This window comes from Poecilia mexicana, unplaced genomic scaffold (assembly GCF_051168715.1).
Source record: "Poecilia mexicana isolate PSO_F unplaced genomic scaffold, ASM5116871v1 scaffold_6, whole genome shotgun sequence".
NCBI classification, from domain to species: domain Eukaryota; kingdom Metazoa; phylum Chordata; class Actinopteri; order Cyprinodontiformes; family Poeciliidae; genus Poecilia; species Poecilia mexicana.
Window position 1 is genome coordinate 8,550,618 of NW_028263375.1, and position 26,903 is coordinate 8,577,520.

At 36.8% G+C, this 26,903-nt stretch overlaps 1 protein-coding gene across 6 annotated transcripts in view; it reads right to left on the bottom strand.

The window, feature by feature from the left end:
* LOC106929242 (pleckstrin homology domain-containing family A member 5-like) overlaps positions 1 to 26,903 on the bottom strand; it is a 114,343-nt gene that overhangs the window by 85,949 nt on the left and 1,491 nt on the right. For 5 of the 6 annotated variants that reach the window (XM_015006012.2, XM_088006181.1, XM_015006015.2 and 2 more), the window contains exon 3: positions 21,040 to 21,097. In XM_015006012.2, coding sequence (XP_014861498.2) covers positions 21,040 to 21,097 — 58 coding nt within the window. Of the gene's footprint in view, positions 1 to 9,638; positions 9,873 to 21,039; positions 21,098 to 26,903 lie in introns of those variants that run through there. The other variant, XM_088006183.1, reaches the window with a different exon arrangement.

Here is a 26,903-nt window from a genome sequence, read left to right on the forward strand (position 1 = left end):
TCTGAGCTCGGCGGCTGTTTGCAGTTTGACGAAACGCTGCTTTGGAGTCACAGCTGATTCTCTCCTTAGCTTACTTTATGTGCACAGGCATCCATAAAAACAGGCCAGCCGCCCGAGTTTCATGCCTAATTAAGCAGAAGAGAAACTCACTGATCTCCAGCTACAAACTTGGAACAATATTAACGTTCAAGTCATTTCCAAACATGGGAGGAAACATTATTGGCTTCAACAATCTGTTATAGGAGCTATAATCTAGTATTCATAGTTCAAATTTCAGTAATATTAAAGTAGATGAAGCAAGAAATCACCTGGTGAATTTTTAAAAATCTAATTGTTTTCTTATCAGTAAACGTCACCCTGTTGCCTTGACAACCACTGTTACCAATTTAGTAACTTTCCGCTACATTTAGCCACTTAATAAAAAATAAAGATTTACTTATTTCATAAAGTTTATATCTAGACGTATTTAGAGTATTTTCAATAATTTTTTGTCATGCCAGTGTTGAGATTTCTGTCTTCTACTGCCCAGATCTCATGTGACCAAATATGCAAATTAGGCGATATGCAAATTCATCTAGCAACTCTTAGGACAGCCAATAGCTACTTTCCTTGCTGTGGAGTTGGGAACAGTGCTGACAACACTCTTCGGTGTTAAAGCCTAAAACGGATGCATAAATGTTTCCTGTTAAATCATCAAACACTGTCCAGGGATTTCACATATATAATGGCAACATTTGCCATTAAATCATAGTTCTTTATCCAATATAATAAGACAGAAAATAAAATTATTACAATTTCCTATTCTTCTGAAAGCACTTCTAAAATCAATATAGCTTAAGCCGCTGTTTAAGCTTCCCGAAGCCTATGTCTCTTAAAATATATGTGAATATATTTTCTCAAATTACACCCTTTGCTTGGAGGTAAAGATAATTTACTCTTGACAGTAAAGCAGATTTAAAAGTGCAATAGTTGCTAGTAAATTTACACAAATTTAGGCTTTCACAGTGAATGACTAATGAGTCCTCCTCCTTCATAAATAAACAACGAATACACAAGGAGAGGGAGGCAATAAAATAAACCTAATGAGACCACGGAGTTCATCCAGATCAAAACACAGAAACTTTTAGGTGAAAAGTCTTCAGATTTTCAGACGAATCACATCCAGCTTTTATCAAATAAGTTTGAAACAACAACAACAACTTGGATTGAAAACATGGGAGTCGGTAACAGTGAATCTTTAGGCTTTAAAAACAAATTCCCACTAAAAATATGGCTTTAATTGTGGATTAAACATCTGAGGGGGATGACATGTAGCAAAAAGATGCTCTCTAAACATTCATCAAAAGATACCGCAACAGCTCGTTAATGTATGCGGTTTTAGCTCGTTTAATGAGGCTGTAGTTCCAAATCACACTTTGAATGCTAATTAATAATGCAACACAGCTTAATGTTTGTTTAATGTGTTAAATGAACACCAAATTATCTAGAGGAATAACACAAAATTACATTAGATTTAAGCAAAACAAGCAAAACACGACTATTTTCTATAAAAAAAAATGCATATCCACACTTTAAATGGTCAATAATCTAATCCATAATTCATCTGGCTATTGCAACTCTATCTTATAATTATATATGACGCATCTGTCTGTAATTGTGAGTGATACTTTTGAGTTCCCAAACTTAATAAGGAACATATTTCCCAGTCCTCAGACGTCATCGTAGAGGAGTTGTGAAGTGTAGCAGTGGAGTTTTACCCGAGCAGCACAGAGGCGAACAAAAACACACCAATTACAACGTAGCGGTGCAAAGTGAGGGTGTATTTATCTGAGCCACCAGCAGAGGTATTACAGTCAGAAACACTGGGCTTCCTCTCACTCAGAGGGGCAGACGGGGGATTACCCGCACGCATCAATTTGTGAATTACAGCAGGAACGTGGGAAGGCTGTATTTATCCTGGAGTAAGTGGAGCTGATATTTAAACCAGACCCTTGACTTCCAGCAGAAACGCACTACAGAAGTCCGACAGCTGATTAGACTGATGGATCACTGGGAGGTGAAGTCATTATGAAGTTATGAAGCCTCTGTCAGCTCTGCGCACTCTGGTCTCATCTCACACACGTCCTCTAAGTGAAACTAAAAAAACCAGGTCCTGTTGAGTGGGACAGATGGGTTTCTCTGAGCCAAATGTTTGATGATAGACTACAACCGTAGTCAGCTGGAATAAACCTAACATTCCTTTAATCTTTGCTTTTAGTCTCCTTAATAATGCACTTTTATAAGCTGCAGTAAACAAATGAAAAAAGTCAATGGACTCATTGTAAACAATGCAACAAGCAGACTGAAAAGTGTTTATAAAATCTTCTCACAGAATGTGAGAGCACAAAACTCCTACATCATTCGTTCCAGACTTTTTGCAAACCTTTATTTAGTTTTTTTTTTTTTTAAATCAAGCAATTATGATTAATCAAATTCATTGTTTCATGTTTGTTTTTCGATGTATGGATGTGCATTTGTGCGTATTTCTTGTGTTGATTTGGACATTGTAAATTCTGCTGAAGTTGTAATATGTTGAAAAATGTGGCCAAATATGTGTTACTTTGTACAGTTTTGGCTTAATTTCTGCTCTAACTGTGTTGTTCTTTCAACAATTGGCCTTTTTCTGACATCAATTAGTCACGATTAGTCACAATTAATCACGATTAATCGTTTCATCCCTAATATATCATTGTCTTGTTTTGTCAAATTTATATGCATTAGGATAAAAATAGTATTTAGCAAAAGCCATTTCAGCTAATTGTGTAAGGGAGATGGGTGTTTTATTAGAAAATATACTGCTTTAGATCAAATCCTGTGCTTATTAAAGGTTAATTTTAATTTCAGAAAAGGATCAAAGTGTTGAATTTTGGTTAAATTGGAGCAATCGGGAATAAGGAAACTAAGTATACAAATTAGGTCCACAATGGACTCAATGTAAACAATGCAACAAGCAGATTGCAGATGGTTTATAGGATCTTTTCACAGAGTGTGAGAGCAGGATGTGAAAACACAAACTTCTACAGTATTTGTTCCGGACTTTTGCAAACTTTTAGTTTTTGCAGTCCTGAAACATCTGAAGTTTCATCAAACTATGGTGCATTCCTTGTGTGGTAACTCCAGTGATGACATTAGATAAAGCCAATCACAGCACGCTATTTAAATAGAGACTGAGTTCAAATATTTGCAAGAGCATCAGAGGACAGAGTGTGGGAGAGGATTTTCCAACAAGTCAGCTGTGAAACTACAACTCTATATGCTCAGTATCACCATTACATCCAATGAAGAATAAAAATTATTTATGTACAAAAGATGTTCAATAAAGCATGATGCTGTTTTTCTGTATCCCAGCAGGCTCTAAATGTTTCTTGTCTCTTTCGGGAGTCGGGGTTGTTTGACAAGTCAAGATGACCTGGGTTACCTTTTATATCTGCAAAGCGCCCCTTCAAGCAGCAGCACTCAGCTTACTACAGGCGCAACACTAAAACAGCATACAAGAGGTTTGATAAGGTTGAAAAAGCACTTTGACTTTGTGTTGGTGGCTACTGGGAGCGACTTTAGAGGCTGCTCATCCAGTTCTAATGGTTATATGAATGACTTCTACAAGTCCCAAAGCAACTGTGATAGATTGAGCAGAAAACCAGTGCAGATCTTCCTTACTTGAGTACGTTTTCTCAGAGTAAGGTCTTCTGATCATCAACTGATTGTGACTTCATATCTAACTGTATGCATAGAAAGTTTGAATGCATTTGATGCAAAATTTCAAAATTGTAGCAATTACTCAGCCTTTAAGTAAACCTGCAAAATTCACATTTTGCAGGTTTTGTACTTCTATGTACTTCCGTTTGGGGCTCTACCGCTTCTAAAAACAATCCAAAGTGTTTCTTGGCAATCAATTAGTGGGTTTTGTTTTGTGTCTGGAACATTTGCCGTTTCTAAAATCTTCCAAATGTTAGGTCACAAATCAGCACACATTGATTTGTAGCAACCCCAGCCAAGCCAGCCCGTTGCCTAGCAACCCAAGCTGAGTTCCTCCCGTTACCTAGCAACCCAAGCTGAGTTCCAAGAGTTTGTTCAGCTGGTTTTACAATTGTATGTGCTACACAATAGCTGCAGGTTAGGATAGGTCTATGGTCACAACATTTTTTTGCACAAAATCATTCTTAGATAATGAGATTTTATTTTTAGGTTCTTTTCCAAATGAGCTGTTTTTATACCCTCTGTCTCTTTTAATTCAAATAAGCTGCTGCTGGCCACGGCCCCCAACTCAACGTTTACGCTCGCAGGTGAAAATGGCTGCAAATAGATGCCGAATTGTACAACTGTAAATCTTTGAAAAGCATTAGTAGAGCCTCCAGCACAACTTACAGGAATTCAGCAAGTGGTTTCTGGATGGTAAGTCAACAACAAATTACTTGTCTTTTCCAGGAGCCATTGTACAGCACATACAGTGGATAAACCAGCAGTCCAGATCTGCTGGAACTTAGCTTGGGTTGTTAGGTGACGAGCACTGCCTGCTGATTTGTAACGTTACATCCGGAAGGTTTTTTATACAGCTCATTTTCCAGATGCCAAATAACGTATTACCAAAAAACATCTGGGTGTTTTCTATGCACTTGAGCTGTTTTGTTGTTTGTTTTTTTAAGCAGTAAAGACTTAAATGGAAGTACAAAAAAAATTTACATAGTAGATCCCCTTTAAACCTCATGATAAACTTGCATTTTCTAACAAAGCTCTGAGGCTTTCACAAAACAACTGTTCTAATGCTGAGATTAAATTGCATTCAACTCCACAGTTCTGCTCCCCTTTGTGTTGGGTTACCACCCAAAAATGCAAAATCCCAATGAAGCACTCCAAAGTTTATGGTGGGATTAGAAATACAAAATGTGGAAAAGTTCTCTACCTTTGCAAGGCAATGAATGTAACCAAGACTGTCACTAAGCTCATAAAATCTAGATGAGAACTGTGAGCAGATTTAAAACCTTATGAAAAGAAACAGCATGAACGTGACCGCTGTGGGACTTCTGAGGAGCGCAAGGGGAGAGCAGGTGATTGCAAGGAGACAGCAGAGTGAACAAACCCGAACCTCAGCACCAGAGGGGAATGATATTAATCCCTCCACTGCTGCTGCTAAATTGAAAACTTGGCAACAATCAGTGCATCAATATAGCACTGTACCTGTGAAAAAAACATGAGAGGGCTGTAATATTTCCAGGAGTCGTTTTCATGAGGGTGTGAATGAAATCAGAGGTTTGGTTCATCTGTCTGCAGAGCAGATGGGGACCAGGGGGGGAAAAAGCCAGTTGGCTGCCTCTTTAAATGTGGATAAAGGCAAATTAAGAGATTGTATTTGCCACAATCTGTCTCAGGAAGCTGTCCATTAGTCCAAAGTTCTCTTTGGACACTTTAACATAAAGTCCCACAAGCTCACAGCTGTAGAGCATTTCAGCTGAGTGATGCCTTCCAAGAGCTCCCTAATCATCACAGACCATCTGGAAAACAACTGGGCCGAGCGCGGTCCGCTGAACCGAACTGGAGGAGGAGAGAGAGGGCCGGCTTCTTAGGGCGCAATAATAGAAATATAGATGTGTTGGAGGCATCTGATGCAAAAAAAAACAAAAAAAAAAAAAAAACATATTATTGCTACAAGAAAATTCTGCTCTGTATAAACACATATTTAAGAATGTTTCACATCTGATAGTCTGGTAGACTCTGTTTGATTGGGGACCAAAATTATTACATTTTCAGTTGGAGCAGTTCACTTTCACATTGCAATAGAAAAACCCGTTCCCCTCCTCACCTGTGGTGGCGCTGCACCAAAAAAAAAAAAAAAAAAAAAACAAAGGAAAAAACTCAAAAACCTCTGAAGAAAGCAGTTTGTTCACAAAACTGCTTTCTTTTGTTTCGGTTACATTTACCCAGAATTATTTGCGCTATAGTCGGCTTCCTGCTTCTGGAGCGGTCTCCGATCCGCTTGGATCCACATATGCATTTGAATCGCACCAAAGTTCACTTCAAATGAACAGAGATCCAGGTTTTTAGGTGAAACAGAAATTATATTTCCTGTTTTTTACCCAGACTTTCTAGTCAAACGAACTAGAATTCAATTAAATTGGACTAAACAGTGCTGCTGTAAATGCACTCCAACTTCCATCTGTTTTTCTTTTATTAGGAAAAAACCCCCCAATCCTTTCAGAAGCAGCCAATGTGGCTGAATGATGCACCAGGAACAGCTGATCTCAGTCAAACTCTAAACTATGAATAATAAAGTTCAGTACCGAGGCGAAGGCAGAAGCGGACGGATGTGAGCAATCAAACATGAACAAATCTGGGAAACTTTTCCTATTGACACGAGGCGATGCCTGAGATGGTGGCACACCACGATGCGACCCCCCATGAAGACAGCTGGCCTCAGACTGAACCGGCCCGACATCAGCAAAAAGGTCGGCTCATCACAGATTAATGCAGGGATTATTTGAGTCCGACAGCTTTCTCAGCATTAAATCAAAGACACCATGTTACTAAGAGGCTTTAGAAGAAAAGAATTAATTTGCTCCTTGTATGCTTTCCTTACTGGGCCCATAAACCTGGAGGAGCTGAAACTGGTCGACATTAAATCACACTAAAGTTTTCCTGTTTCAGGTCAGTTGGGATCAGTAAAATTATTTATAGTTGCCAGAATAAGGAGCGAGAGAATCTCTTTAGAGGATATTCATTTCTTCATAGAAGCAGCATTCAGCTTCTGTGCGCCACAAATCTGGCGCAAACATCCAGGAAACTGCAAAACAGCCGAAACACTGAGTTTCTACAAATCTAGACTGAAACTCCACCTGTTTAGACCAACATGATGGCACTTCACAAAATGTAATGTTTCCTGGTTTCCTGTGTTTTTCTGTTTTTACAATGTAAAGCACTTTGAACTGCCTTGTTGATGAAATGTTCTATACAAATAAAATTGATTGATTGATTTATATTCAGAAATTTTCCTTAGAATATGATAAAAACTGAAAATATGTGGTTAAAGCATCCCTAGCAAAATTAAAAAGTTGCTTGACACCGGACCTTTAGGTCTGGAGTTAAGGATCCCTTTTCCAAAATTTTCCAAATTGTTCAAACATCTGATAATTTTAATTTAGTAAACTTTTTAATTTCTTGAAAGAAATAATTTAAAAATCCATTTTATTCTTCTGACAATCAGCAAATATAAATACCTTACTTAATCCTAAATAACTTAGTCAGAAAATGTTTAACCTGAATTCGTGGAAGCGTTAAACTGCAAGAGCTCGGAAATAAATTCAGGAGAAGAATCTCATTTAAACAAGAAAATAACTTCTGGTTCTTGTTTTAAGGAGATTAAAAAACTCATTATAATGAGATTTATATCTAATTAAAACTAAAATATCACCTCTTTTAAATAAGAAAGGTTTAACAATGAAACATGTCTTGGGATTTTTAGACATCGTAGAGGAAACAGGAGGAAAAGGTGTCGCACTGATCCGCTTTATGCCTTTGTAACAAGTTGTTAAAGTCAGAGGAGCGTATTTTTATCTCTCGTTAACATGAGAAAATCTCTCATTATAACAAAACTTTCTCGAAATAACAAGATATAAAACTCGTCTTGTTATAACAAGAAACTTTCTCGTTTTTTGCATTTTGTTACACCAGAAAGTTTTCTTGTTTTACTGAGAAACTTTCTTGTTACAACAAGCTCCAGCATTTCCAAGCGGCAAGTAAATGCTTCTGTATGTCAGTGGAAAAAAGCATTTTTATGTAAATATGTGGTTTTAGCAGAAACATATGGTCTCAAATATTGGACACTCAGAAAAAAGAGCTCTCAATAAATTACAGGGAGACATTTGTTTTAAATACTGAGTAAAAATACTATAGGATAAACACCAAAAAGCATTATGTGCATTTGTAAACAAGACATTTTACTTGTTCCTGTGTGGATTTTCTCTGTGAAATTGTCTTAATTAGCACCTGGGGCAAGCAGCGACATCAGAGGGCTTTTAACTCATACATTTGCACAGACGGCTCACACACCACACAATGTTTTCTTCCTGTGCGAGACAGATGGCGGCGACCCCACAGGGACAGAGATGCAGTCTGAGCACCTCAAAGCCGCCTGCCTGCCTCCCAGTCAGCACCAAACCTCATAAAAGAGAGCAACGCAGCCGGAGACAGGCTGGATGCTGCACAGCAGATCCAGATCTGCAGTTTCCCCCTTAAATCATGCTACGCACGTTAGTGAGCGGCTAAACTACAGAGCGCTGACGGATCCGCTGAGTCAGCAATCTGAACATCCCCTCTGCAGGAAGGGTGATTAAAAATTCTCTCTGTGCTTTGCAGCTTAAAATAGGCGTAATATTAGCTAATATTTGGTGTGTGAATGACTGTGTAAGTGATTTATTAACAAATCAGTGATTTAAAAAAGAAAATAACTGTGGTTAAAATTTCTAATCAGGGACATTTGTTTACAATAATTTGCAAAACTATTTATACCCTTTGTCATATTGAAACCACAAAATTATAATGTAATTATAGCAACAAAGAGTAGCACAGGGCTAAAGTGAAAGGAAAGTAAATCATGGTTTTTACATGTTCGTCAGATAATCATCGAAAAGCGATTCCTGCATTTGTATTTAGCAGCTTTTGATAAACCAAACCAAAATCTAGATTCTAGCACAAATATCTCAGTACACTTAAAATAAGACAAAAGTAGTACAAGTAACTTTTCAGCAAGAAACAGGAGCGTCTTTCAAGCCAATAATATTGATCTAATTTAATTCAACTGGGAGATCATTTCACTTATAACATTTCTAACATGTTATAAGTTAAATAATCTGCCAGTGGGAGAAGCACTTTTTCTTCAAAATTAAAGAACGCACCAAAAGGAGGAAACGGTTTAGCAACCAGCCTTTCTAGCAACAGAATCTGATGCCATTTTTCTTTGCATTTCTAATAAATCCACAGTATTTTATGTTCTAATCTGTACAGTGTTTTATTGTTATTGTTAATTTTCCTTTTATAAATTCGACACTTTTGGAACTTTTCTGTGAATCTACATCTCTTTATGCACCCAAATGTACAGTTTGGGGGAAAAGCTGCACTTTGTGTCTTCTTCAGAGGTTTTTGTGTTGTTTCATTCACTGGTTCTTGGTACAGCGCCACCACAGGCGAGGAGGGGAACAGTTGTTTTGACACACAGCATTGTGAAAATGTAACTTTTGTCCCCCAATCAAACCAAACTGAATCTTAAGCTCCTTTGGGAAGAAGAATATTAAAGACTCCTAGATTTTTGTTTGTATAAAGATTGGAAAACCATGTCCTTTAATACTTACTTCATAATGTGTTAGTCTGAAACATTACATTGAAAAGAAGCATGAAGACATTTCCAAGGGTATTCATACTTTGCAAGGCACTGTATGTTCAGCTGATTAAAAGATTATTTCATCTTTTAATGCTTTTTTAAAGGTCAGCCAACATACAGCAGAGGGCTTTCCTTACATAATATACTTAAAAGGTCACACAAAAACCTTCATTATCTCTCGTATTAATCCACACCGACTCGAGTGACACATAAGTAATAAGGGGACTCTTACCCTCAAGCGAAAATCAATATCATGTTTAACTTGGAGCAGCCACATGTTTACTGTTTTCACCCAGTAAATCCTCTCTGCTGTGACAGAGATCCTCAGGTCCAAAACAGACTCCAAATCGTTCTCACCTAAGACTTTTAAAGCTCCTCAAAGTCACTCAAACAAGACAAAAATGTCAGCGTGACAAAACAAAACCATCTACGGGTGTGAGTGATTTTGGTTTTGTTAGTGTGACAAAGTTTTAAGAGAGTGATTTGCCTCCCATCAGATGCATGCTGGAACAAGCCGTAGCTATGGTAACAACAATAAGAGAAACTGGATTTTCTTGTTCCCTTCGTGATTTATTTCAAGTCCTGTTTTTGACGTTAGGAGCCAGAGTTGGGTAAGTCTTGTGTATAGGTGTATTGTTACAGATTTAATAAAAAGACACATAATGTGTCAGAAGGACCTCAGGTTATCTGCAGAGCAAAGGATGAATTTAGATTGGTAAGAAAAAAAGTTATGTGATATCTACAATAAAACGCTACAGGACTTTTGCCTTTTTGTGACATGACTATCAAACGTGTATTTACCTATCATAAACAGGTTATGATAGGTTTATGGGTGATACAAAACATATCCATTACATTCTTTGCACAAAATCATTCTTAGATAATGAGATTTTAGTCTGCTCAGTTCTGCCTATTTCGAGCTCCTTTCAGAATAGGCCGTTTTAGAGACTCTGTCACTTTAAATCGTTGGCCACGCCCCCTAATTCAACGTTTACACTCACACGTGAAAAGAGATGTGTAAATACACAACCATACATCTTTGAAAAGCAAAAGTGGAGCATCCTGCACAACCAACAAGAATGCAGAAGTGGTTTCTGGACAACAAAACACTTGACTTTTCCAGCAGCCATTGTACAGTGAATATAGCGGTAAAACCATCTGACCAAACGTGCTGAAGCTCCACTTGGGTTGCTAGGTAACGGGGTGCAACTTGACTGGGGTTGCTAAGTAACGGCACAGTGTCCATCAAACTAGTCATGGCTTAAAATCAGTTTAATGTAGAGTCCAAACTGTGAAAACGTATGCCAGTATTAAAATAAATTAAAAATCTACATGCTTTCCTCAACCTTATCTGGATTTTTGTCCCAACAATTGGATCTCTCTCAGTTTCAGTGATGTAACTGAGTTTTCTTGTTACATAATAATGTCTGATATAAGGCTCGGCTCGGCTCACTCCCTGCAGAGAAGAGGGGAGCCTTACATGTCTAGCGTAACAGTCTGTCTCACAGTAAAAAAGGTTCACAGGGACTCATCATCTCTGGTTTGAAGGATGAACACCGAGGCTTCCAGCTATTCCTAGATTTCAGGTAAAGCTACAAAGAGAATCAGTTCAAACCGGTAGACAGCAACGAGAACCGATGTCGGCGCAGCCGTGACTGATTTTTTTGTTCACTTTGTCTAACAAGTACCCTATGGTGACATCCTGGAGTATTCTGCAGACTGAAAAGATCTCTAATTTCACTGAAGCTTCAGATTTATGTCCTGAACATAAAACTACAGTAAAAGAAATTAGTGAAGTCAAAAACAGAAACATAATTATCAACGTTTGATATCAAACTCGAGGCTCGGGGGCCAAATCTGGCCCGCTGTAGCTTTTTATGTGGCCCTTTAGGCTCTAAATTACACCAATGAGTCCGTCCAGTTTTTTATAAAGCTGCACTCCCTACATTTTTTTCTGATTTTTCTGACATTTTTTCTCAAAATTGGCCAAAAACATTGGGTTAAAGTGACTGCTGCGTCAACCTTACTTTATGTCAAGTTATAGTCTGATCAGTGTGAAAAGATGTTCAATATTATTTAATTTTAAGAAGCTCTTATTGAATGCTGAAACAAACAGCTGTTTACTGATATTTTAACAATTTAATGTGTTTTATCAATGCATTCTGGCTCAACAGGCCCCGATCTTTGATATGGGCCAAAATGAAAATGAGTTTGACATTCTGGTCTACAGGAACAGCTGCAAGTACGGTGAAAATAACCTTTCAGATTTACAAAGATGTGCAAAATTTCCAAAAAAAATAATCATTTAATGCACATAATGAAGATAAAAGAATAAAATCTAGTAAAAGATATATGTGAATTAAGACTGAAACGATTAATTGGTTATTGAAATAATCGTCAACTAAAAAAAGACCATTTACTGAAAGAACAACGTACTAAGTCCAGCTGTATAATAATCTAAATCCTGACAACACAGAATTTGTTTAATTGACACAAATAAGCCCAAGCCCATCTCAGTCCACACATCTAAATCCAATTAAAATCTGCCGAGTGGGATTAGGACTATGGAGATTTATCAGTAATCTCTTTCTCTGCATGTTCCAACTTTTGGTTCACAAACCTTCAGCTGTGCAACCGGTGAGCGTTGGTCTTCAAAGCAGAAAACAGAGCAACAACTGAACAGAGATATGCTGCATGTATTTTCTGGTGAGAGATAAATTATGCAGAAGTAAGGTCCACAGAGTAAACTTGTAGAATATTTATATTTTATATGCCAGTTTATCCTTATGATGATAAACTGCTCAATGGAAGCCGAAAAACAACAACCAAACACAAACAACCTTCAGTTCACTCAGGTGTGCTTATTATTCTGCCCTTCAGTATTATAAACAACACAACAGCTATCTCATCGTATACGTTTAACTCTTATTTCCAAAACAGAATTAAGGAAGCCAAAACATCAAACCGGAAATGTATCCGGAGATTCTTCCTGTAAAATCCTAATTGGAGTCAACGTATTCAACCAATTTTCTAAAAACGCCCAGACAGAGAATCCTACTTCCATATCATGACAGACGTCTTATATCTCATTTCAAACTGCAACAAGATGTTATCAAAATGTTGATTTTTGTCATTATGAAAAGTAAAATGAAGAGTAAAATAGGTCTCAAACGATTAATTGGATTAATCGTGATTAATCTGAAGTCATTAATCATGATTAGTCGCATTAATCATGATTAATAAATTATGTAAATGATCATCAATTAAGTTAGTAATTAATTAAATGTGAACTGGCGCATACAAACTACAAAAAAAGGCCATTTCATAACCAATTAGAGCAGTAATTAACCCAAAACCGTCATATGTATGTATATATACTTTCCATTCAAGACTTGTGTTCTACCCAAAACTTGGTTCAAATACTGTCACAAAAACAAAAATCCCTATTAATCACATTTTGTTATCCAATTATTAATCAGTTAATCCAAAAATTGATCAAGAGTACATGAAGGAATGCAATCTTTTTTTAATTTCAGGCAATACAATTTGTATTATTTAAGGAATATATTCTGCATCCCTTAATGTATTTCTAATATTATATAAAAAGGCTTAAATGAAAAATTTGAAGAATGTGCCACTTTTTAAAAATCGTAAGGATAATCGATTATTAAAATAACTGTTAGTCCCTAGAGTAAAATAATCTGGGAAAAGATCTACTGTTTCTGAAACAATCCAGTTTTTTCTACAGGTTTTCTTCTCTTCAGTGGCAGACCGCCCAACTAGAGATGATTGAAAAGAAGCAAAGTTCAACGAAAGTCCACTGTCTGTGCTCCAAAGTTTTAATCTGCCGTATCATCCCCAGCAACAGAAACATTGATCCACAGGGAGGATGTCAGTTACTGTAATGTGTGATTTATTGTTTGAGCTTGCTCAGACCCGAGCAGCAGAATGGACACGTAGAATTCATTATTATTTGATTTACCAAGAATTTTATTAGCTGTGACAGGATCTAAAGCTGCCAGCTTAACAACTTGAATTGGTGCTTTCAAGAAACGCGTCACAACAACAACTGCTCGGCTCCTGCTTCTGCTTTCTCCTCAATGAGTAAACCTGATTTATGGTGAGATGGCTGCAGGTAGGCAGGCATTCATAGTAAAAAAGACTTTGATGGTTTTTTACTGTAGGGGAATAACATATGTACGTATGTGCGTACTGATAAGCAGACCTTTACATTAGGACAGTAATTTTTTAAAAGTTGACCCATTATTTTTCCTTGAATAGGTTAGGATAGGACTGCACAAAACAGGTTCATTAATTTTTTTGCCCAAAATTATTCGCATTCTGCTCAGTTTTGCCTATTTTGAGCTCCGTACACCTTTGAAAAGCAGAAGTGGAGCCTCCTGCACAACCAACAAGGATGCAACAAGTAGTTTCTGGATGGTACTTTAACAACAAAACACCTGTCTGTTCCAGTAGCCATTGTGCAGTACATGCAGCTGTAAATCCAGCTGACCAAATATGCTGGACTTTGCTTTGGTTGTCAAGTGATGGGAAGCCTCCTGATGTGTGACATTACACTCAAAAGGTTTTGGAAATGGCTCTTTTCCAGACACCAAATAAGTTTAACTTATTGCCAAAAACCATCAGGTTGTTTTTTTAAGTGCTTGAGATGTTTTTAGAAGCACATTGTGAAAATGTGACATTTGCATAATAGGTCCTCTCTAAATTTACTCTTAAGCTTTAAATTAATTACATCACAACATCAACCAGAACAAAGAGCAACTGAACACAACAACTTTTAAATGTGCAGTCAGTCAGTGTTGATCTTCAAAGGTGAAAATAAACCAGAAACTAAACACGAGGGTGAGTCCCTCGTGTTTAGGGACTCACCCTAAACACGAGATGCCCTGGAGAGACTTTGGCGTCCTGTTTCTATTCTGAGTTAAATTCTACGGAGTAACTATAATTTACATCGTAATTTATCCTAACAATGGACTCTCCGAAACAATAAAGTGTCTTCAAAGCAAGCTGCCAAACGGTCTTTAAATGAAACATTAAGAACTGGACTGTAATAAAACTAGTCTTCAGCTCAGCCACAGGCTTACTTATTAGCAACCCGTTCTTCAAAACAAGGCAGCAGCTATCTCAAGCATTGCTCGAAGCAATTAGCACTGTACGGTGAGTTTTGTTCTCTTCTTTAATTTCCAAACAGAATTAATGAAACCAAAATAGAAAACCGAGAGAGGAACTGGCACCAACGTGCACCTGTTTATTCTCAGCATAATTTCTGTAACTACTTCCTGCATCCACGCAGCAACATAAAACCTAATTGCGACGAATACCATGCCAACACAACAATCAGGTTTTGTGCACCAAAACATCAATTTCTGCAATACTTCTACAGCTCAATAACCTTTAAAGGTATAACCTGACAAATATGCAAGTGTATTTATCTAATTTAGACTGCAGTTTGAAAAACAGTCATTAAAATGCTGTTTTGGTTACAGAGAAAAACAAGCTGGACTTTAACATTTAACTGCAAAATGCAGCAGCAGCGAGATGATCCACAGAATAGGATATTGGCTGAAATGATTAATCAGTTTAATCAATTATTCAAATAATCATCAGCTAATTTAGTAGTCGATTAATTAAAAAAAGGCCAATTGCTGACAGAATAACTCCCAGTAGTAAATAAGCCAAAAATGCACAAAATATGCACATTTGGCAATTCAGATTTAAAAATAACAAACCCGTCTGTAAATATGTTCCACCCAAAACTCCTCATCAAACGACAGTTTTAGCTTCACACAATTCAAATTCTCCAACTTAATTAACCTTTGTTACTTTTTTAATTGGTTAGTCCAAAAATAAACAGATCAGCCCAACACTAAAGACCTGAGCTATTCACAAAGTTGATGTTAGAAGTACTTTCTTTTACTAAAAATAATCAAGCGTCTGCTAAAGGAATGCTACGTTACTGCATTTTAAGCAATAAAATGTTTATATTTTATTTTTTTAAAAAGTAATTTAATTATTTGTATAAATAAACAAATAATGTATTTCTAATATTCTATAAAAAGGCTTAAATTAAAAAATGTGATTAATCGGATTAATATGATTAATCGACAAAATGATCAACAGATTAATTGATAACTACAGTAATTATTAGTTTCAGCCCTATTTTGACTACGTGAAAACCACAGCGGCAGAAGGTTTAGAGGTAGTTAATTGGCCGCAGGTTTATTTGTAGTGAAGAAGTGTTATAGATGCCTGCTAAAAGCCTAGAATTGGTGCTTTGAAGCTTCTCCTCAAATTACTGTGACTCCTCTCTCCTCGGTGAGATACACTGAGCTGGTTAAGATGGCAGTAATCACTTTTGGATGCTGAGGCACTTTGACAAAATTAAATCTGACATTTTGTACTGAGGCATACCACTAAAAGAGGAGCACATTTTCACCGCTTCAGGTGCCCAAAATGTTTCCTTCATTTCTGTGTAGGAAGTTCTATCCAATTTGCTTAAAGCCAGTCACAATCAACCCAGAAAGCAAGAAAACCACATTTGTCTTAGGAAAGCAGTAAACCTCAGCTGGTTTATTTAAGATGAATCTGCTTCATTCAAACCTGCATGTTTGTAGTAGAAGCTTAGGGGAGGCCATGTTTCTAGTTTGCACTGTCACACTAACAACCTGTAACTCATCCCTGCTAGCACGCAGCATCAGAGGACAGACTGCGTCAGCACAATCTGCTACTTGATGCTCACACTGTGTAACCTGATGGTAACAGCCAACTCACAGAGCCAGCATGACAACACACCAGATCTTCTGCTGCTGCAGAAAGCACAGATAGAAATGGATGTAAACGTACTGCTTTCTTCAGTGATCGATTAGAGATCAGCTGATAACTGGAACTGGATGAGCTTCAGTTTGATTGGTCCAGCTGGAAACTCAAAAATCTGACTGTTTTCTGAACAATCAAATGCAGTTGAAACAATTAATCGTGATTAATCGTTTATTGAAATACTCGCCAATCGATTAATTGTTGACATGACTCAAAAATAGGCTGTTTGCAGAAAGAACAACACACTAAGACTAGTAACTAAAGCCAAAACTGTACAAAAATATTTAAATTTTTCATTGAAAATAAAAAATCTAGTCTAAATATCTTAGTACATTTGAAATAAGTCAAACGTATCTCACAGGTAACTTCATTAAGATATTGGAGCTTATTTAAATCCTTAATATTGATAAAAAAGTACTAGTTACACTGGTAGATTATTCCACTTATTGAACTTGAACTTTTTCATCAATATTAGTGAATCATTTACTTAAAACCAGCTCTTTTCTCTTAATGAAGTTACTTGTAAGTTAGTTTTGTCTTTGCACTAGAAACAAGACCATAAATGGTAACGTTTTGTGGTTTTGCAGTGAAGATGGATGAATCTCTAGATTATTTGAGGATTTAAAATTGTTTCACCTTCCTTACATTTTAAAAGGTAGTTACAGTCATAACTTTATGATACTGGGAAACACAAAATCGGTGACAAAGTAATAAGGTCCTACTGAAAAACCCGAGGCACATCCAAGGCTTATCCAGCTGTCAGCAGGAGTTGGAGACTTCTCAGAGGATTTTATTGGCAGCCTTGCATAAAACCTCAAAATGTCCCACAGACTGTCCAAGTCGCAGTTTTCTCATAAACCTGTCAGCAAATCTCCTATCAAAACAATGAGTCACACTGAAATTAATAGTCTTGACACAGTTTTATGACTTAACGTCGAGAAAAAGACAATGATTACGGCACACTGGGCCGTGCCTGCAGCCATCTTTATGACTCTGGCTTTAGTGACCACATGACTGGGACTCTGTTGAGTAAAACACTGGAGGGGGAAACCAAGCAAACAAGCTGGAGAAAAGTGTCAGAAATAAAACACTCACCACCAGATCAGGGAGGCATTTGTCACATGTAAGCTGATATCTGTGCAGGTTTTCAATTAGGCTTCGGTTATTTCCTTATAAGCTCTACAGGAATAAATTAGACACATGGCGACTTGTGCTGCTAATGAGCCGCAGGACAAATGAAGACATTAAGAGAGGGAGTCGCTAGAAGGCACCGAGATGCATCACAATCCAATAAAACTGCGACGTGTTTGCTTGCTAGATTATGCTGCAGAAAGAGTGGCTTTATGACAGCTTAACAGAAGAAGTGAGAAAATTATTTTTGCTGCTCATTCTTCGTCCAACAGCGCACCTCAGGCTGGTGCTGGATGTGAAAATCCCTCCTTCAAACTTTTAGAGACTTGTTTAAAATTCAGCTGATGCATGAAACAAATCGTTTTTCACTCGCCAAAACGCAGCATGCATGCATCATCGGGCTGGGCCAGAACCACACTGATCGGCTAATGAATGTGGCGCTCCCTAAAACTGTTTTGCACAGAGAATCTGTGATAAAATAGGGGATATGAAATTACTGGCAAACTGCCACATGAAGCTCAGGAAGTCAGAAAGGATTCAGTGGGGATAACAAAGCATAATATCCTTCATTTTTCATATCACTGATGCAGCGGCATTACAGTATTTTGGCAGATTTGACTGCTAAATATCAAGGAAGGGTAAGTTTTTCCTAGAAAATATGCAAAATAACATCCTTCACTCACATACTAGGATCTGAAGGACAGATTATGAATTAGCACAGAATAAGACCACAATGTCAAAGAGAGAGTAGAAAATAAAATATGTCTTTACTGAACCATAAACTGAACATCATGCAGCTAAATGCAGATTATGTGGATCCAGGGGTGGGCGATATGGACTTAAAGTTTTATCATGACATTTTGTGTTACTACTGTGATAATGATAAAAGTGATTTATTACTTCCTTTTTAGCAATCATAGCCTCACAGACATGATTACTGCTCTTGTAAAATGTGACCATTTGTAAAGAAGTGTGATTCATGCACACAGTAACTGCATTTAATCATATTTTCATATTTATTCATACTATCATTGAAAAAACAGTGAAGAAAATAGTAACAATCCTCACACCGTCTCCCAGCATCTGAACCTCTTCAAAGTCTCGGGTTAAACTTTATTTTTCTTGGAAATATGCCCACATCATGGAGAAAGTTATCTTTGTTTCAAGAACGACTGCTTCGGGAACCTCGGTCAGAAACAAGAAGGATTTGCAGAAAAACTTCGCTGGATTGAGCGGTCAATTCCTTCCATCTATGGCAGCGATGGACACAGCAAAGAGATAAGCTGCAAATAATGCTACAATGAGAATAAACTTTATTTTAGACATTAATTTATTGTTTTGATACCACGAGCATCGTCCCTCCTGCTGTGTTAGCTTGAGTTTAGCTGCTTGAGAACATAAGCATTAGTGATTAGTATAACTATTACACCAACAGTTTGGGATTGGTGCTAGCTAACTCACAAACTACATTGAAGAAGCCTTGTTTGTAAGACATTAATTCATATTCTGGCACCATTTAAGGATGTGAGGCAGGATGGACGAGTCTTTTGTTGTTGTTGACATATTTTAAGGAAAAACTTTCTGCTACCCAAGCTACAGAAACGGCTGAAGAAGGTGGAGTGGAACGCCTTTTAAGAGCATCATATGTCCACTTTAAACTGGGCAGTTTTTCAGTGTAGACCAAGCTTTTAAGCACAGTGGCCAATAGATTTATGGTTAAGCTTCAGGAACAGCCCTGAACTCAATCTTATGAAGAATAATTGAATCTGCTTGAAAGCCAGAACAAAGGATTTTGTAAGGGAAGACTCATTCCAGTGGTTGATGAAAATGCATATGGGATTCATGCACATCATGGGTGCAGGGTTTTCCTCAGTGTATTATAAGTCTGGCGGTCAACAGGCTTTACTTGTGCACCCACCAGGCTTAGAATTGATTACATTTTTTTTTATGTTTGCATTTTTTATATACTTTATAGTTGGTGTTCAGGTATTAATCTTTCAATAACAAGTAATTATGGATATTTTCTAATTCCCTCTCAACTTTAAACATGTTTTAAGTCAAAAATACAACGGCTGCTGGATGAACGACTGCCCGGCCCCCCAACCACCAAGCTTAGCAAATTTTCTGGGGGAAACCTTGGGGTGTATGTAAACTTCTGACCAGCTCGGTGGCCAACAGCAAGCAGAAAATATGTGCAAAAGTGGGTCAGTGGACAGAACTTACATGTGTTACATTAGTTCAACAAGAATGATACACAAGAAACGTTAATGAAGGGAGGCTTTATACACACTTTCATGGTATGAAGATTGCTATTTTCCAGAAAGATTAACAGCCACTGACAGTATGCAGTGTTTTGGGCTGTCCCAGAAGAAAGAGGATCATTATGAAAAGATCTCGTCAATTGTTGGCTTCAAAAATGTGGCCCCAGGTCAAACTGTCAGAACGATTTAAAAAGGGCTCTTTCATTGGTTTTGGAACAAAAAAAATCCTTTAAATACAATTTCAACAAAACTCAGGATGGAGTTACTGCAAAGTCACAACAGCAGAAACCTTCTGCAACAAACCAAAAAACCAGAATGCAGCACAAAACGACACACGATCAGAAAAGCTGCTTGCACTTTGAAATGAATGCTCTGGATTCCAGACAGCAGAGGTGCATCATCACAGGGATTATTGGTGCCATTTACCTTTTAACAGCACTGAATGCATGCAGTAAGCATTTATTTGCTCCAAGCTGCAAAGGTTTGCTTGCGCCAAACTTATAAAGTAGTGAAATCTCATGTAGGTGCTTTAAAATGTCATTCTATAAAAAATAAGAAAATTTCTGAACTTCAAAAGTTGAAAATTTGGAAGAAAAAAGTTCTCAGAAATGTTTAGATGGATCTCTGAGTTCCGAAAGTTGCTATTTTTTAAATGAATCTCAATTTTTTTTTTTTTTTTGCAGAATATTATTCTTGTTAAATAGAAAATGCACATGAGGTTCACACAAATTTTCACATGTATGCTTTGAGTCACATGAAAAAGCCCATGTATTGATGTGTTTTTGGAACATTTCATGGTAAAAACACACCTGATTTTCATGTTTTCACATGTGCTACACTAAAATCAAGGTGAAATAAATGATAATAAATTGAGTTAAATTAATAGAAATATTAAATGTTTACATTTTAACAGCACTGATTGCATGCATTTAACATTTTTACACATTTATTTGCTCTAAGCTGCAAAGGCTTGCAGCTTATAAAGTTGTGTAATTGTATGTAGGCGCATTAAAACATCATTCCAAACTTTAGCACAGCATTCAAACCCCAACAGCGAGAATAAATTATGAAAACAGAAAACATATTAATCTGCAAACAGCTCCAAGTAGGACAGGAACCCTGGTCTGTCTGGTACTTGCACCATATTTCTGTGTAATCATTAACTTTGCGATAGCCTCCTACTGCAAAGAAATAGGGAGTAAAGGTCCAGCATTTATAACCTTTCACGAGTTTACTGCCAGAACAGAGCCCGGTTTCACAAGCAACATGCAGGCGAGTGGAAATAGATACATTTCTGTTCGGTAATCAAGCTGCATGGGAACGGTGAAGTGGTTTAATTCTTTTACTCAGTGTTTGGGTAAAGGTGTAATGGGTGTGTGGTTTGTAGAGTAAAGTTGAACTTACTTGATAAAGCATCTTGCACCTTCAAAGGTAAATCCCTCTTCCCATCCAGTGGGTAGGTCTGTGTGATGAGGAAATAAAGATAAAATAAAATATGTCAACATAGTTCTGAGGAAACGTGTTTGGATACGAAATCTCAGGCTGCTAGGGCTGTAGTGATACAATAATCTCACGATACGGTACAATACACAATATTCTGCTCATGATGCGATATATATTGCGATATTCAGCAAACGATACAATTCAATACACTTTTGCGATTTTCTGAAAGATTTTAGAGGGACAGAGTGATTTTGGTGACATTTTGACTGTTATAGACTTGGATTGAATTAAATTAACTGAAAACTGATTAAAAGCACCAACTACACAATACCGGGCTCTGGTTGGACATGGACACAGACTTAAAGTCGACAGCTGGACAAAATGAATCAAATAAGTGTTGAGAAGACATGTTTCTTTTAATTGAAACAGTACAAACTGTAGTTTACATGCGTTTGTAAAGTAGATAAAGTGGACCAAGTACCTGCTCTGAATAGTTTGATACGTTTTTAACCTTGACACTTAACATCTGAAGGAATCGCCCTAAGCCTGATGACCTAATCACTCTCCCGGCGAAGCAAGCAGTGAGTGAGCAAGGTGACAGTTGGATGTTACGATACTTGCGGATGAATATCGATTTTTTTCCTAGGAAAGAAAATATCGATATATATCACAAAATCGATATTATTACACAGCCCTACAGGCTACATTTCACAACTTTATAGTAAAAGATTTTAGATGCTTTCTCTCTCTTTTGTATTGTGAAAACTGATTCCAGGCAGAAGTGTTAACATTTAAAAAGTTAGACTAAACTGCTAAAAAAATTCCTATATAATAGTATTTAATAATTTGACTGAGATGCCACAGAATCTCAGCCAAAGAGTCCAGAGATTCTTTGGCTGTGCACTGCAAAAACACAAACTTTCACCCAGCGATTTTGGTCTAGTTTCTGATCTAGTTTATGTTAGTACCCTTGAATTAACTGACATACAAGTACCTTTTCAGCAAGATATAGGAGCTTTTTTAAGTAAATAATTCCATACTATTAATAAAAAAAAACTGTTAGCTCCACTGGCTGATTATTTCACAAGACATTTTTTTCTGTTTATTTCAAGTGTAATACAAAGTTTGAATCAAACTAAACCAAAATTACTTGGTAAGCTTTTCTGAAGAATTGGTTAACGTTAGAGATGCACCAATTCCAGTTTTCTAACCGATCACCAATATCTGAAATACGACAAAGTACTAGGGCAGTGTAGAAAGAAAGAAAAAGTAGTAGTAAATTTCTACAAAAAATCTCAGACATTTTCTATAAAAAAACATTTCTATTTTTTAAGACACTAAAACTATTTAATTTTTACTCTAGATCATCATATTGTGAGAATCACAATTTCCAAGTTTTATTCAGCTTATAAAATAAAAGTAAAACTCTAGTTCCTGTTAGTTTTAGCATCTGTGCTTTTTAACGTTTACACTTTGTTGGACAGCAGCTTCTTGGAACACAAATATAGCATATTTCAAGGTATGTATCAATTATTTTTATTATTCTTGACTTTAAAACAAAACAAATATTTCAATTCAGCTTTATTTTATTCAACCAGCAGTACCAAACTCAAGATTTATTCACTAAAATAACAGGATAATAGAAGCATGTTTCTGCTACAAACTGAAAATGAAAACATTGGACTGTGTTCTTCCTGCTAAAAATGTCAATAAACAGTTATAAATAAAGTCGCCTGCATGAGTCCCTGAAGACTCTGTGGCTGTTTTTGAAATGTTTAAAGCTGAATGCAAAAATGCCACACAACAGGAAGCGGAAAGCCAAACAAAAACTAACAAACAGCACACCATGCTCCAACTCCTTATGTTGCTTCTTACATAAACATAATCGCTTCTCCTTTCACATGCCTAATTTAGGCAGGAAATCTGCTTTATGCGACATTTTAAACTAACTTAGTGGTTCTTGACGCAGTAAAACATTTGTACAAACGAATCAACATTTTATCCGCAGGCGGAGTGATGCCAGCTAAAACTGATATTTGCAGTTCTACAACAGGAGCGGATGTCTGATTAATTGCAATATTTAAAAGGGAAAACCCATTAACAGTGTGTTTTCAGGAAACCAAGAGGTAAATACTTTTACAGGAAATCAATTATCGTTAAACCTGGAACACTTACTTACAGACCGAGTAGAGACGGGAGAAAACTATGATGTCAGTGAGCATTAGGAGGGATTTTCCATCTAAACATGTTCTAATAAATCCCAAATCAATTCTACTCTGCCTCACAAAACCTCTTTAGTTTGATTCGAAAATTCTGGAGGAATGTTTATTAAAAGTACTTTTAATATGCAACAATAAAAAATGTGTGTTTTCCTTTTACATTGTTAATGTATTTCTAATACTGATCAAGTGGTTGAATAAAAAAATCTGCAGAATACAGTAATTTTTGTATCCATTAATTTGATTAATTGTCTAAATATTTGATAGAATAATCGATCACTAAAATAAAAGTTAGTTGCAGCTCTGCTCATCTTTAATAGACTTCCTCACAAGTGACATATAAAAAAATTTATTCTTATCACTGAACTGTAAATTAATCATAATTCCAAATGTATTTATTTATGCTCTCTTTGAACAAACAGTGGAGTAAATACTAAATCCTGGTAATAAAGCCTGTTTTGTTGCCAGTTCAAATATAATTAGTCGGTATTTATTGCTGACATAATAAATCAAACTTATCATAATAAGAAATTCAATAAAGATACGACAAACTGCCTTTCTGCAGGGAGTCTGCATGTTCTCCCTGTAGTCTGATAAAGTTTGAGTTCCCGGTTAGCCGGTGCGTTTTGGACTGGGAGTTCAGCCCGTGGAGGAGTTTTCACACTCGCCTCATAGTCACGCAGCACGCTGGTTTGTTTTTATTTTTTTACAGCGATACAATGCATATCAAATGCTTTGTCTACTTAAAGTCAGGTGGAGTTGCATTGCAGCCACATGAGGATCAGAACAACTTATCCTGTTGAGCTCGGGCAACCAAAACCGTTTCTGTGGCGCTTATTAAAAACTCAATAGACACGAAATGGAAGAGCTACTAAAGCCACATAAAGTAAATCTCCCGTTTGTCCCCCTACGTCCAGCAGCAGAGATGCTGTGCAGAGGATCTAGCTCATCATGCAGGGCCGGTCCAATGCTGAATGAGGCCTTGATCAGAACATGTTCTAGGGGCCCCTCTTGCCGCTGCAAACATCAGCACCACTAACAGCATTTAACCATTTAGTGAAATCTGGGAGAGCGGGCCTACTTTAATTGACCAAGCAGTCAATTATAGTTGTAGTTAACTAAAAGGTTTTTTGTGAACAAACGGAGCTAAAACTCAAAGATTAAACTCGCAGCATCAAATTGTTGCTATGGTAACAAAACAATCTAACTATGAAGATTGTTCTTTGAACTTTTACAAAGTAAACTTGCCATCTTCTTAAAATCTTAAATTTAAATGTTAATTTAAAATCTTTTAATTTATCTAGGCTGGAACCATTAAATCAAATTTAACAGCGTTGATATTCTCTTAACAATTCTATACAAATTAGACGGCGTTTATTTTCTATTCAGTGAAAACAATCATCTGTTGTTGCTACCAGCTGTCTGCTGTCACAGAAACTACTTAAACACTCAGAAAGTTTTAAAATATGTCTGCAAAACTATTTACATCATGCAAAGTATTTTAATAAGTAGTGGTGGAATGCATGTTACTGAACTTAATTACATCTTTTATGCATCTGTACTTTACAGAAGTAGATTTAATTGTGGGTACTTTCGACTTTTACTCCACTACATTTTACATTAAGTATCTGTTGTTTCCACCTTTATTATGTTTATTTATATATGTGTTGCGTTACAATCACGTCACATTGCGTTTATTAGTTTGAAAACGTTTAAAAAACAGCTTTCAGGCCCAAGTTTTGAAAATGAAGTCAGGAAATTAAAATATTGTTCACTTTTATTGACCAGTTATAAGGTTGAATATAAAGTATATTGTAACTGTGGCCAGGGAAATAACCAGAGTCTAATGTCCCTTTTTTCAAGGCAGACGTCTTTTACCTGAATGTGTTTAGTGCAGCTGAAATAATTAATTGGTTTTGCTTTGTGTTAAATAAAAACTTTGCAAGGTATAATCATTCCTGCTTTATTTGGCCTCCTGGCGTTTAACTCTGCAAGTCATTCCTGAAATTTTGATCCACAGGATCACAAGTTTAAGTGTAAACTTTGTCACAGAGAGTAAACACATTAAAAGCATGCATAATTTGAAAGATTGTTCTTTAAAATGGCACAACATTATTGATCTACTAAGCAAAATATACAAAGAAACTTACTTTCACTCAAGTAAAACTATAAATGTAGTACTTTTACTTGAGTATAATTTTATCTGTTTATTTATACTTTTACTTAACTACTGTAATTGGGTATTTTCTCCACATCTTCCCATAAGTAATTTGAATTTTGGTACATTTTGTGGAAAGGTTTAGCAGGAAAACAAAATGTAAGTTTTTGCAGCATGATGACAAAATATTAAAACCACTAGTAGAAGAAGTAAGTACTCTTAGTCTCTTAATTATTAGGATTATTAGGTCCTTATAATTAGGAAAACAGGAGTTTAAAGGCGATTACTAATGAATATATCATGTTGCACCAAAAAGAACAGCAGGAACTGATTTCACTGTCAAATACAGTGATTTTACAGGAATATCTCATACAGAGAGGCTTTGTTATAAAATGGAATATCAAAGCCGTTGTAGATAGAAGAAAAAAGAGTATTCGTAAGTTTCCACAAAAAAGTCATGATGCTTTTGGGTTACCGTATTTTCTGCACTATAAGGCACACCTTCAATAAATGGCCTATTTTAAAACTTTTTTCATATACAAGGCACACTGCAGTATATATTATAATATAGGCGCATTATAAATGCGCATAGAATAGATGCTACAGTTAGGGTTACCTAACGATTTTTTCCGTACTCTACAAATGTGGATGTGTAATAGTAAAGAAATGGTCCCTGAGTACATTATATAGTAGGCCGCCCCAGTCATTGTTTCACTCACGGTGTTGGTGTTGCGATATTGTGCCCAACTGCTTTCTGGGTAACACAATGTATAAATGTATAGGGGCTGGTCCCTTGGTTACCCTATCGAAGCACCCCGCATGAATGTCTAAAGCCACTTTGTTGACATAAAGAATGTCAATAAAACAGTCCGACTCCAGTCGGCGAGGAGAGCCTTCCGCGACTGGGCCGGGGCGTCGCCGGACGATGGTCACCCTTCTCCGTTCGCGCACAGCATGTTTGTGAAGAACATGGTGCTAAATGACCTGCAGGCGACCTGATTATCAGGTCGGTAGGTAGATAGGTCAGTAAAACTTTAACAAACCAGCGTTCTGACAACTATCCCAGCATGCACCACGCGCTTCTTCTTCTACTGGCGAAAATGAAGTCGGCAGCTGCTTACCTTAGTTCCTAGACCTGTTGTGGCTCAATATTGGTCCATATATACGTAACACACACCGGATTATAAGGCGCACTGTTGGCTTTTGAGGAAATTGAAGGTTTTTAGGTGCGCCTTATAGTGCGGAAAATACGGTACATTTTCAATTTGTCAAGTTCACATATCTTCTTATTTTTTAAGAAAAATTCTGAGATTAATCTCTAATTTTCTGAACTTTTTGGCGGAAATTAACTTTTCCTGTCTATAATGGCCCTAAATCACTTTAGTATTGATATATTCCAGCCTACCAGCCAGATTAAAGCGCTGTGGATGTTGATGTAAACACAGCTA